The 12,854-nt window shown below is 45.2% G+C and overlaps 1 protein-coding gene across 2 annotated transcripts; it reads left to right on the top strand.

Moving 5' to 3' along the window:
- The first annotated feature begins 6,828 nt into the window (after positions 1-6,828).
- On the top strand, positions 6,829-11,263 carry LOC134140201 (lysozyme g-like). 2 transcript variants are annotated; one of them, XM_062575092.1, is made up of 5 exons: positions 6,829-7,119; positions 7,269-7,358; positions 8,235-8,431; positions 8,706-8,844; positions 10,242-11,263. In XM_062575092.1, exons 1-5 carry the CDS (start codon positions 7,020-7,022, stop codon positions 10,370-10,372), a joined length of 657 nt encoding a protein of 218 aa, XP_062431076.1. In that variant the 5' UTR covers positions 6,829-7,019; the 3' UTR covers positions 10,373-11,263. The 2 variants fall into 2 exon arrangements, with proteins under 2 accessions (XP_062431076.1, XP_062431081.1); XM_062575097.1 differs by lacking the exon at positions 10,242-11,263 and adding an exon at positions 9,196-9,236.
- The last annotated feature ends 1,591 nt before the right edge of the window (positions 11,264-12,854 follow it).

Genomic DNA, 12,854 nt, shown 5'->3' with positions numbered 1-12,854 from the left:
TGTCCCCGAGTCCACTTTAAAGGATAAAAAGGTGCTACTGTATTAGGACAAAATAATGCTCCGAAGGTCTACTCTGCTCTTTTGTTCTTAGATCGTGCTTTGGAGCTTTCAGTGTTAAGTCTGTCACATATTATTGTGGTGATCTGAGACATTCTGGTCCCCCAGATGCTCCTTGTTATCCAACCCCTGGGAGCACCATTCTGCATCAAACTCTGCAGAGGGGAACATATGCCCATACCTTATTCATCAGTCTAAGCTTACACATCGAGCTGGCTAAAGCAGTACTTCAGAGACCAAACCATCAGCAAGAAAACGTCTTGTTCAAACTGAGTGGATTACGTTTAAGCGCCTGTATACTGAGAGATACCTAATGTTTGTTGATGAACCAGGGACAGCTAATAAAACTTGCTGTTAGGGATCCCATTAGATGCATATTCTAAGGCTGCATTTTCTGGATCAGCTCTCGGAGCTGTGCCCTGAGCTGGCTGGAATAAGCCACCAGGAATCCAGGAGTCATGTAGCACAGCACTGAATCTGTGTTAATGTACTTTGCCTTTTTAAGCATAACCTGTTCAGACATGTTTTATGTGGTGGTACGGTTCCCACATGTGAAAGTTCATATATGTTTGTTTATATATGTTTCATATATTTTTTAACTTACCTGCTTCACAAACCCTATAATTTTCAGTAAACATTGGCTTTTCCTAAGATGACATCATATAAAAATTAAGTGATTGTAAAAACAAAACAAAAATATTAATTCCTTTCCTGTTCTTTCTCCTTGCTAATTATCTCTTTTGTTAGTGTGCTGCCCTAGAAAAGAGTTTGAAACTGTTTCCTGCTTGGTTTCCAAAATGTTGACACTCTCCAGCGCTTTGTGTCGTGAATTCCAAGTGCACAGAAAAGCTCTTAATAGTTATCCTGATTAATGGGTACAGTTAATAATCATTAATAGATAATAGTTCAACATTCCTGTGATTCATGAATGTGCTACCTTATTTTATATGCTGGGAACTAAAACATGATTAGCTCAAGCAAAGGACCTAGGAGCATCAAGAATTAGGTGCTCCACTGTCTGATTTCAGTCAGTAGTCTCCTCCTGAAATACAGAACTCGGGATTAGGCACGTCAGCCCCCTGTCCAGTGCACAGTGTCCCAAGGTAGAATTTAAGACATCTAGAAGGCTGGTGAGAGCTGCCAGAGTGAGCTGTTAGGAAATGTTTTGCTCAAGTGCAGCCTTTCTACCCTCAGTTTTGTAGCTTAGTACAGCACAGTGTGAGGCTTGTGGGACTGGAAAAAAAATGGAATGAGAAAATATGACTTTGTAGCTCATGGAAGTAGGAGACGGTGAGGTTCTTATCCCTATTCCCAGTGCTTTGTGCATTTCACGTGCTTTGTATAGGATATTACATTAATATTTTCCTACCTAATATGAAATACCAAAGCAGGCTCAGGAATTTGGAGATGACCCACCTCTTTGATGGTGAATAACCTAACTGCTGGGTTACAGGACCCTCCTCTTGCCTTTGCCCTCCCTTTCTGTCCGATTCTGGCATTCTCTGCTGCACACTAACACAACCTTGACAGGCTGAAGAATGAACTGAAGTGCACCTCATCTCAGAGGGATGTAAGGACTTTACCAGATGAAGGAGCTGAGTGTAGGTTTCTGCTGTCAAGAAGGTACCCTCTAAGGCAGGTCTTGCTTCTGCTATGGCTGCAAACAAACCTGGTGTCACAGCAACCTTTTGTAAGTATTCACGAGCATGGGCTGTAAACTCCCACTTGCCCCAAGATTTTGGCACTGGGACACTGAGTCTAGATGGCAGATTTTTGTGAGTCCCTGCTCAGACTCACAGTGGAACAGAGATCTAAGCTGAGTACTCAAAACAGGGTTTGGGGGCAAGATAATCCCTAGGTCCTGTTTTATGATTTCTCAGATTGAAGTCTTAAATGCCTTCTGTTAGGTGATAGATCTGTGTTTAAACTGGCATAAAAGCTGAGATCTCGCAAGATCCAGTCCAGTGACCTCTTTGTTAGAACATCTTTCCTATAACAAAATTCAAACACTTGCTTTGAAGAATGAAAGAGGGAAAAAATGATTTTTTTTTCCTCCCAAACACTTTCAGTCTTAGCTTTCTTACGTGATGGGCATAGAGAGGTACTCTGTGCAGAATGGGGGGTCATTTTCATGCCCACCTGCTCCCCTTCAGAAAGGCAAGACAAGGCAAGAGATTGGGGCTTTCAGCACCTGTTCATCTCTGAACACAGTTAAAACTGGGAGCCTCACTTCTCACACATTTGAAGCTCAGCTCACTTCACCATTGCTATGGTTACTTAGAGTTATTGTAGATGTAGAAAAGAAAATCTCTGTGAATGTAATTATTAAGCTGGCCATACCAAGGCTGGGAAAGGCAAATCTAGAAGGCCTGGGATGAAAGGTTTGGGGACAAACAAACATGTGAAGGAAGCTATAGATGCATTTGCAGCATCTGAATAACTGCAGAAGCAGTTATTATATAAAATCTGTGAATAGTTGGTGTTACCTGTAATTACATCCTGGACAAAAGGAACAACCTGAGAAATACATCTGTGTGGTGATGTTATGAAACCATAGCTGAAACTCACGGAAGAGATGGTAATTAGTATGAGTATTATTCTGGGTAATTTTCAGTAGCAAAATTTTCACCACCCAGTGAAGTGTGATGATACATGTCTCAACCTGACGGAGAATAACATGAGCAATACATAATGTGTTCCAAACTGATGCTCCATTTTGATCACATCTCCATGAAAGGGAACAGGAAAAAAAAAATCACTTGGCATGTGAAAACAAAAAATAAAATGAAAATCTGTAAGTAGAAAAGAACTAGTAGTAGCCTCTGTAAGCTCTAGATCTCAGGTGCACTCCTTTTCAGCTTACGTAGTCATTTATCTCATACAAACAGATGTAAAGGCTATTTTTTTTCTGTAGGGCATCATTTTATGACCACACTGTACTCACTTCAGCTCAATATAAGTAAACGATGTCAGTCGAAGACCACAGGGAAGCTATGTGTGTAAGCTGTAACTTATTGCCAGGATCCAACTGAGAATCCCAGGAAGCCTGCCTGCTTTTTAAGTTTAAGAAGATGCAGATACCATTTGATAAGCCAACTCCTCTTCTCTCCTTGACCTTCCATCCCCTCTCTCCTGTTCACATGCTGTGCTGAACAAAATCCATCAGAAAGAGAATACAGTACTGTTATCTTTTTATTTAAAAATGATCACAATCAAATGGGCTTAAAATTGTAATTTTTTTTTAATGGCAATGTTTGTGTTCTTTTTCTTCAACACTTAAGGGTCATATTTCCATGACTTTCATGCCCTCTCTCTCCCTATTACCACCATGAGGACTAGAAACTTGTTGTCCTTCTCAGTGAGTCTCACGTGATCATGTGAATCCAAAAACTTGTGCTTCAAAGTCAAAGAGCAAGAATAATAAAGAAAAAAAGAGGCACGGTAGTGTTACAAGGGAAGGCAACGTTGTTCGGAGACCTGAGTCCAGTGCATTCCCGGATATCCCTTTATGAAGCCATTAATAAAGATCCACTTTAGACATAAACATGAAAGTGACTTCTAGTTCATCCCCTGTTCAACCTATCAGAAGCAGCAGCACCTCCCAGACGTGTGCCCTTCCTGTGGTGGTGGGGGCTGTGTCAGAGGTAGACCTTCTCTGACACTTGACATCAGCTTCCACATTAAATCTGGCATAACAATGAAAAATGCCGCTGACCAACGACAGACGCAGCCCGCTCTCACGGAGTGGTTCACCAGGGTTTGATAATCCCAGCTCTGTAGTCCCCCACAGAAGTTCTTTGAGGTAGAAATCATGTTTTCTAACATCCCGCAGGTCCCTTTGACGCGGTACTGTCCTTAGACAAGCCCCACTCGCTCAGAGCCCTGACCCCTTCCGTGTCGTATCTGTGGGCACGACCTTGTTTCTAGAGCAGCCACCTGCTTTCTGCATTCACACCAAGGAAGGCAGTCAGCACATTTTGTGAGGACAAGGAGGGGTTTTTTAATCAAGAAAAGGTTCCACTCTTAATGCTGTGGAAAATATATATTATCTTATATACCTTATATTACCTTACTACTGGAAACTGAGACTATAAGGCAACTGCCCCAGGGATGCAGGAGTGTACAGCAGTACAGATAAAAGTAATTGTACTTCAGAATACGACATCCACAATGCAATGAGTAAATAAAAAGCAATGCAATGCAGGGTGGGCATTAAGAATTCATATGACAGTACTGCAAAATGTAGAAAAATCTATAATTATGTGGGTAAGAAGTGAGAGAGAAAATACATATCAAAGAAAAACAATATTTAAATTAAAAAAAAAAATTAACTGTATCTTAAAGAGTATCAACAAGTGACCAAGCCATTAGGAAAGATATATGACCGAAGATCAGAGGCTACCTTGCAAACAGGATTCCAAGTTATCGGCGTGAATGCAGGTTCAGTGACAGAGGAACACTGGTTTATTATCACTAATATGATACTGCTTTTATAAGAGGCAGCTAGATGCTATTAAAACTAAATTATTTTTGTCTATTTGAAAGAAAATATCTGCTGTTTTTGTTGCCCTCAAGCTGTACTTCTGTCCTTTTCCCAGTTCGTTTTTGGCTTTCTCTCCTCCAGCTACTTTTTGGGTTGCCACTTCCTTTTAGGATTGAAGCTAAGCTGTGTGTTTGATGTCTTTATTTTCTACCTGTTTTCTTCTAAGGTGCCATATTACTACCTTATAGTATGTCAAATATTACCTTTTACTGTTGAACAAACTAAGCCCTAGTGAAGGAATTAAGATTCAGTGCCGGTCTAGTCTGAGGCATCGTAATGACATACAAGGTTTGTACACACAGAATGAATGCCTTGCCTCACTGTAGGCTGTGGAAAGATTTCTGCTGATTTCCATGTTTCACCCAAGTAAATGATTTTTGCATTTAATTCTCACTCTAACCCGTATCCTGCCCTTCGTTAAACAACAGGGCCAGATTTTCCTGTGAAGCTTCACTCCTTCATGCTAACTCACGACATAAGTCCATGGTATTTGCGTTCACAGATTTATTGATTTTAAGGTGAGAAGGCCTACTTGATGGTCTCCAGGACTGTAAAGACTAATAACCATCATCTGTTTCTTAACTCTGAAATTAGTATCTGGCCAAAACAGTGCTTCCCACCCAGCAGGTCCCAAGGTCTCCCCAAGGAGAGCAAAGGCCGTAAACAGATTTGTGATGTATTGAATAATGAAGAGAAATCTACTCGAAGAAAATCTTTCTTTTCCAGCCTCCACACATGCTAGGCAGAGTCCAGGGAAGAGAAAAATGTGGGGAAGGGGCCAGGCTCTGAGGGCATTGGCCTCTCCAGGTGGTGACTCAAATGTTTTTAGTGACCTATGTGTGTGAAAAGTCTCTCTCCCACATGGTGCAAATCTCACAGATACTCTCTGTGCCCCAACAGGCTTCAGCTGCTGAGATGTTAGTACCCTTCCTCCTCATTTCCGCGGAGCATCCAGCCTCCCCAAATATGCGAGTCAAACCCTACATCTGCCCTCAAAGTATCCTTGTCGCCCTCCTCAGCAAGGCTTGCCACGGGCACGGATGTGAAGAGGCGTTTTGCTTTGGTTCTCATTTTTTGAATTCGTACGAAAGCACGATACTCAAAAGCTTGCTGACCCGAAACCACTGTGGAAAGGAGGCAGAAGCTCCCCCAGAAACGAGCACCGACCGATCGGGGATGTGAAGCAAGGAGGGCACTAGACAAGGGAGCGATTTCTGCCCGGCCTCTGCCCCTGACTCACTGCAATGCTTTTCTGCTAGTCACCTACTGTGCCCCAATTTAATCACTGGTAGGGGAAAAACAGTATTTATTGCCTTTCGCAGAGCTGTCCCGAGTCGGACAAAACGCTGCTTGTGCAAATCTTTGGATGAAAGCAACCGTAAGGATTCAAAGCTCTTATTAAATACGACTTACTACACTTAAAAGTAAGCGTCGCCCCGCGAGGAGGGCGTTCGCATTCCAGAGCGCGGAGCGGGGCCACCCCGCCGCGTACATAAACCTCGTCTGCGCGCATCCGGCCTCGCACGGAGGCCGACCGAGCGCAGGTGAGTCTCGAGCCCCTCATACGGGTTTCGTTTGGAGGCAGGACACCGCGTTTTGCTTTGCCTTAGCATTTTGTTCGTTTCGTGACGGTCACGCTGCTCCGACTTGAGGCTGGAGTCCGCCATGACTTTTATCATGGGAGGCAAAAAAAAAGAAAAAGAAAAAAAAAAAGAAAAGCCCGATATGCATTCGCTGTTAAATTATTAGGGATTAAATTATTAGGGATGGGGTCAAGCCGCATCGATCCAGGCTTGCAGACGCTCGCTGCTGGTGTCAGAGTGCAAACCGAGCTGCCGTGCATGCGCCTGGCCGGAGGCGAGGAAGCTCCCCGAGGACACAGGAGTCTTTCCCGGAGCCGCAGCTCCCTGGAGCTTGGTTCACGGTGGGAATGCCTATGAGGCAATTGTGTTTTTTTTTTGTTTTATTTTGGTTTTTTTTTGTTTTGTTTTTTAACAGCAGATAGCTATTATCTGATGGTATTTGGGAATTTTTTTGGTAAGCACGACTGCTGCATTTATTGAGAAATCGAGGGATTTTTCTGCCGTTATTAAACGTGGGGATTAATGCTGAGGGATTCTTTCACCAGCAAAAAGCTGGGATCGCCTCGCCGGCTCTTTGCGAAGGGTGAAGAGCAGCATCGCTCGATTCTTGAGCGCGGGCACGTTTCCAAAAGCCAAGATAAAAAAACGCGTTTCCCTTCCTCAGACGCCCGCGTACGGAAACGTGCCCCGGGGGCCGGGCGGCGCTTTCTTGCGCTGCCTGCCGAGGCTCTCGTGGGCGGCGGGGCCGCGGAGGAAGGCTGCCGCCCCGCTGGAGGCCTCGCGGGCTCTCCCGGCGGCGGCGTGGCGGATCTCTCTTCACGCTTTGCCGACAACGGATGTGTTTCCAGGCTCTCCCCGGGGCTCCCGAGGAACCGCGCGCCGCCATGGGCCCTGCGCTGCTGCCGCTGCTGCTGCTCGGCCTCGCCGCCCTCACCGGTGAGCCGGGGCCGCGGTCGGGCCGCGTCGGGGCCGGCGCGCGGGACGCGGCCTTCGCGCTCGGCCGCCCCTGCGGCGTCGCCCCGCGGCCTCGTGTCTTCTAACACCCCCCTCCCCCACCCCCGGGGTATTTTTTTTTAATTTTTCAGCTCCATCTGCGAGTTACAGCTGCTACGGGGATGTGAGAGCGCTTCAAGCCCCCGCGGTTTCCTGCACGGCCGTCAGAGCCCCGGGCTGCGGTAGGTACCGCTCGGTTTTCCTTCCGCGTCGTTTCCGCCACCCCGGCGCGGCAGGGCATCACCGCCGATCCCGCAGGAGCGTTACGCGCGGCGCTGCCCAGGGCAGGCAGACCAAGGGCCCTGCCTGGGCTCCCCTGGGTGCCCCGGGCGCGGGCGTCTCCTCTGCCCGTTTTCTGCCTCGTGCTAGCGCTTTGCGTCGCTGTGTAGCGGGCTGCTCGAGGTGTCCACCTCAGGGTGAGCCGAACGTCTCTTTAGGTCTGCCTGACCGTACTGCCCAGACCTCCAGGGACGATAACGGGGGGATTCGGCACCTCTCTCCCGTGTAGGCACCTCCACGGCAGGCGCCCGAGCGCGGTGCCCAAGGGTGAGGCTGGATCCACCCGCTCCTCCTCGAGCTGTTGCAGAAGCGGTTACAAAACTCTTCCTATACAGACTGCCAACTTAACCGTTACTACCGTTCCCTGCTCTCGTTTTTCAAACACGGTTTGAAATTCTACTTTTCCAAATGCCGATCGATGCTTGCAGCAGTGTGCAGCAGCAGAAGAGGACTGCGAATGCGCAGTCCCACCTCCTCAGACAGCGGCAGCCGGTGGGTGGCCAAAGGTGCCCTCTTCGCCTCGTCACCAGTTCGGAGATAACTGTATTGTAATATATATATTTATTGCATGCCCCTGGTGTAATAAGGATGTTGGCCCTGCAGCTCAACAGTCACGCTTGGAAGTCAACAGGCTGTGTCCGCTCCTCAAACGTCGGGCTGTGCCTGACGCTGCCTTTTCCTTTTCAAAACTAAAATTACACCTTTCACATACCAGTTCAACTGGAAAGCGAAGATTTCGAAAGTGCAGGTACATAAGTTTGCTTTTTCCTATGCTACAGGAATGGATGCAGTAAAGAAGGCTGCTGAGACAGACATTGTACGTCTGAGGAAATATGAGATCCCTATCAAGAGAGTAGCCAGAAATCTGTGCTTAGACCCAGCGCTCATCGCCGCCATCATCTCACAGGAGAGTCGTGCTGGCCTTCTCTTAAATGACGGCTGGGACCAGGGAAGACGCAAGTTTGGCTTGATGCAGGTGCAGCAGAAAGAGAAGGAAAATTAAATATCATGGCCTCCAAAACAGTAATGTACTATGTATTTCAGGGCTTTATCTTAGCAAATGGCTGTCTGATACTCATGACACCACTTAAATACATTCCCTTGCAAGAGTACCTCAAAGTTTCAGCTTACGTGTTATCCTGAATAAGGTCACTTACTTGAATGATGGCCTAGGAGTATGAAAACCTGAAGGAAGCTGTAGTGCTAGTTGTGTTCAGATGGAAACTGATTTTCTTATTTGACTTTCCTAGATTGATAGACAGCATCATAACCTTTATGGAAGCTGGGATAGTGAAGAACACATAAATCAATGTTCAAATATCCTAGTTCTGGCGATTAATGAAGTTCGGGCAAGATATCCTACCTGGACCCAGGAACAGCAGCTGAGAGGTACAGTATCTGCTATATATTGGAAAGGGATGCTCTCAAGGTCAGGTGCAGAAACAAAGAGGAAAGTTGCATTAGCTGCACCTTCAAGATGTTAATAGCTGAGATTCTTAAATCAGAAAAAAATTAATAGCCCTTTTTATTTAACCCTGTTGGTACTTTGGTTTGTGGTTCATGTTTCAGTGTGCACACCAAGAAATTTTCATGCTGATGTAGATTCAGTTTTATTTTCTGTACACTGTTCTGTTAGTGTTTTTCTTTTTTCCCAAATTGTGTGTACTTCTTAAATATCGTAAGGAAGTTTCTAATAACACTTAATTAACATAAGATGATTATTTGTTTTTTATATTACAGTATAGCAGAGCCCTCTGCCTCCGTTGGTGTCATTTTTAAAGGACAACAGCATCAAGCTGGCAGATTTTACAGCAACTCTTACCAAAAAAAAAAAAAAAAAAAAGAGTTTTCTAGTTTAAAAGAAACAATCCCAAAACAGCAGACCACCAACCAGACTGTATGTAGATGCAGCCTCCCAGCTAAAAGCCCTGTCCACAGGACTCTCATGTTTCTATCTGCATCCAGAAACTATATGGGGGCATAAGCTGCATGACAGCTTTCCTGCAACCAGTGGGAAATGAGCCCAGTCTGGGAGCTGAATATACTGCCATGACCTAGAGACCTGGCCTGAAGGGAAGAGCAGAGCACGGTGCCTTATAGCCGGGCACATCTACACCCATTTCAGGCTTGGGAAGAAGGCCGGATAGAGCCTCAGCAGGCTTCCACTCGAATTTAGCAACAAAAGTCTGTGGAGCACCCCAAATGTGCAGTTACTGGCCCACAGCTGATGGACAGCCTGAGTCAGGCTCTCTTTAAAGGAAAAACATGCTGTTGTGCTCAACGGACACAGGCAGGTTTTGAGTCATCCTCTCAACTCTTCGTCCCACAAGGGAAATGGTTATTAAGTGCATAAATGAGGTAAAAACAGATGCACAAACCACCAGGAAAGATAGGAATTAAGGCACTACAACAGCACAGGATTGTCATGGCAGGCTACTAGACTGTATTGAGAAGGCTTGGGATCCACATTTGCTTGTAATCCGTATTATCTGCGTTTTACTGGTTTATGCAATATTAATTCTTGCTCTGCCACTGCATTTTCTGGGCCCAGTATGCCATTCCCATCCACATTTGGAGATAGACAGTCATGGATTCCTTCATAATAGAAATACAGATTTTGCAAATTAAGACACTTTTTAACAATTAAGACAAAATCAGTGATTTACCAAGCCGTTTTATAGATTCAATGAAATGCATTGCTCTTTTAGCTAGGAATTTCTACATTTAAACTGATACTATTTATTTATAAGCCAAAAATATTAATAACTACTTTTCATTTCTTCCAGGGGGAATCTGCAGCTATCATTCAAAGGTTGGCAATGTCCAGGTCTATGATGAAGACCCATGCCATGGAGACAACTCCTATGTCAATAATGTTATTAGGCGAGCCCAGTACTTTAAGAGGCATGGGTTCTAGCTCATCAGTGAACCCCCTCCCAGAGCTTCTTTACAGATGGACTGGTCTTCTCACAACTTGGGGAGAGACAGGAACATCTGAGGAAAATTAATGTTTCATAGGCTAACCCGATAGTGATTGTAGTTTCAAAACCAATTCCTCCAGGGTTTCCTGGTGAGCATGTGCTGGCAGCATGAATAAAGGACTTGCTGCAGCATCCAGTGACCCCCACCCCATCCTCATCTGTCCCCACTCATCTGGCAGAGGGAACAGGCCATTGCCCAGGGGTGAGCTCAGCAGTGCCTACCAGAGAATACCAGGGACTGTCAAGAACTAGAAGAGCTCAGGACCTTTAAAAGGAAGATGGGAACAGGCTGGTTGTGTTTAAATGTTGGATTCGGAAGGATTCACCTCCTCCCATTTGGGGCTGAATTTGGGGCTGACTGCGTGTCCCCTAGATGCAGATGTACAAGTTGTACTGTTCCTGTCTCCGTCCCCATCCACCCATCGAAAAAGGAGGAAAAGGTCCCCAAAGTTAAACGCCTTCTTTCCTCTTGATTATGCTGGCTACATGGCAATGAAGAGACTTCTCTCTGAGTCTTTGATCTTTGGATGTTTCTGCATTAGTTGATTATTCCTGTGGCCAGCCTCACAAGGAAAACAGAAAATACACTTGTTTTGGTCTCCTTAGCCCTGGAGCCCACAGCAGTGGCATGGTTAGTAAAATCTAGAGGGTAAAAAAGCAGCAGAAATCCTCTATATTGGGAACACTGCAAGTGCCGTAGAAGGCATACATGTCATCACATGTCAGCATCTGTCCTTCTGTCAGGAATCCCAACTTTTAATTAGGAAGTGAATTGGATTGGGGATTATAAACTTTATTTTGAAAAGTGTTTTTCAATGTGGATGGATCTGGGTGCAAATTTAGGTTTGCTGAGAATTCAAATAAAAATAAATGTTGTATTCCAGTGTTGCAAATGTTGCAGATCTTTACAATTTCCTCAGAGCCAGTGGGCAGCAACATGCGACTTCTGTAAATAACCCAGCTCTATACTCTTGAAGTGGGTCCAGAGCTCAACCTGAAAATATACAGGGGAAAAGTCCCTAGGAGGGCAGAGGGCTATAAAGAACTGGACTCAGAGTGTGAGGGGGCAGATGCCCAGGCTCTGGGCTCCAAGCAGTACCCTGGACACAGGGAAAAAGGAAATTCCTCTTTAGCCTTTCAGCCACCATTTCAGAGGCACAAGGGTGTTATTCTGCTGTTTGTCACAGATGCCAATGCCCAGCAGCACAGGGTTAGTGTGACCCGTGGCACACGAGTGCAGGCTGCCCACAAGGGTCACCACAGCTAGTGTGAAAAGCTGATTTGGAGTAAGCTTTTGCAAATGGAACAATTTTAACTCCATGCTCTTTGGTTTCCTACGGTCTCACCTGTCACTCTTCTGCTTTTCTTCATGGCAAGGACTGTGCATAATTAAAGCATTTACAGGCAAATTCAGAGTTTATCATCTCTGGAGACCAGAGGGAGCTATAAGACCTCTCTAAGGTTACTGATTGTTTTTTAGGACTACAGAAAACAACTCGGTGTTGGGCAACCAGAGGTATTAAACTATCCATTGTTTAGTCTTTAGTGAATTCTGCACTATACTAAGAAGATAATTTTCGTAAAATCATCATTTTGTAATACAAACTTTGAAATATATCACATGGCGTGAAATAGCTCATGTAAAATTCGTAGGTTGAAGTCTTTGCTTCGTTATGTTATGTAAACCTCTCACTTTATTTTACCTCTGATAACTCCTTAACTATTAATGTACTGAACAAGACCAGGTCAGAACCATAATGGTTAGACTGAAGGAGCTGAATGAGATGTCGGGGGGAACCAAATGATTTGCCAGGGGAGGGGGGATAGAGGAAAAAAAAAAAAAAGGAAAGAAAATCCCATTTTGCCATTAAGCTTTATCACAGCACGGCCTACGAAGTGCCCAGGCTAACCCTCTCCGCTGCCGGCACTGGTGAGGCCGGTGAGGGCACCTGGGTTTGTCGCACCAGCAAAGGTGCGCGCAGAAGCATCGCAACTCAGATGAGAAGTACGGCCTCTAACAAACGTGAGTTAGATTTGCCCCCCCCCCTTTTTTTTTCTTCCCCCCTCCACGCCACCCCACCCAGGAAAGAGAAGAACAACATTGCTATTAACATTTCCTAATATAAGGGTAGGGCAAGGGCCGAGTTTGGCTCCTTCAGGGAAGGTTTGTGTCGGATACTTTGAAAAAACTTTGAGGGCAGTGAAGCAGCACGACATTCACTGGAGGTTTTAAAGAACAAATGAGATTAATATTTAACAGTAGCTGTATTTCACACTGCTGCAGAGCAGAGGAATGAAACAGATGTTTTCTTGAGGACCTTTCCAGGCAGGCTTTTCTGCATCAGAATTTGCTGCAAGCAGATAGAAATAATAACAAATTTGAGACAAGGCAGCCAAATTTTATCTGTTTGAGTTCTC

The sequence above is a fragment of the Rhea pennata genome, chromosome 1 (genome assembly GCF_028389875.1).
Source record: "Rhea pennata isolate bPtePen1 chromosome 1, bPtePen1.pri, whole genome shotgun sequence".
In the NCBI taxonomy this organism is placed as follows: domain Eukaryota; kingdom Metazoa; phylum Chordata; class Aves; order Rheiformes; family Rheidae; genus Rhea; species Rhea pennata.
This window is presented reverse-complemented; position numbering and strand designations above follow the sequence as displayed.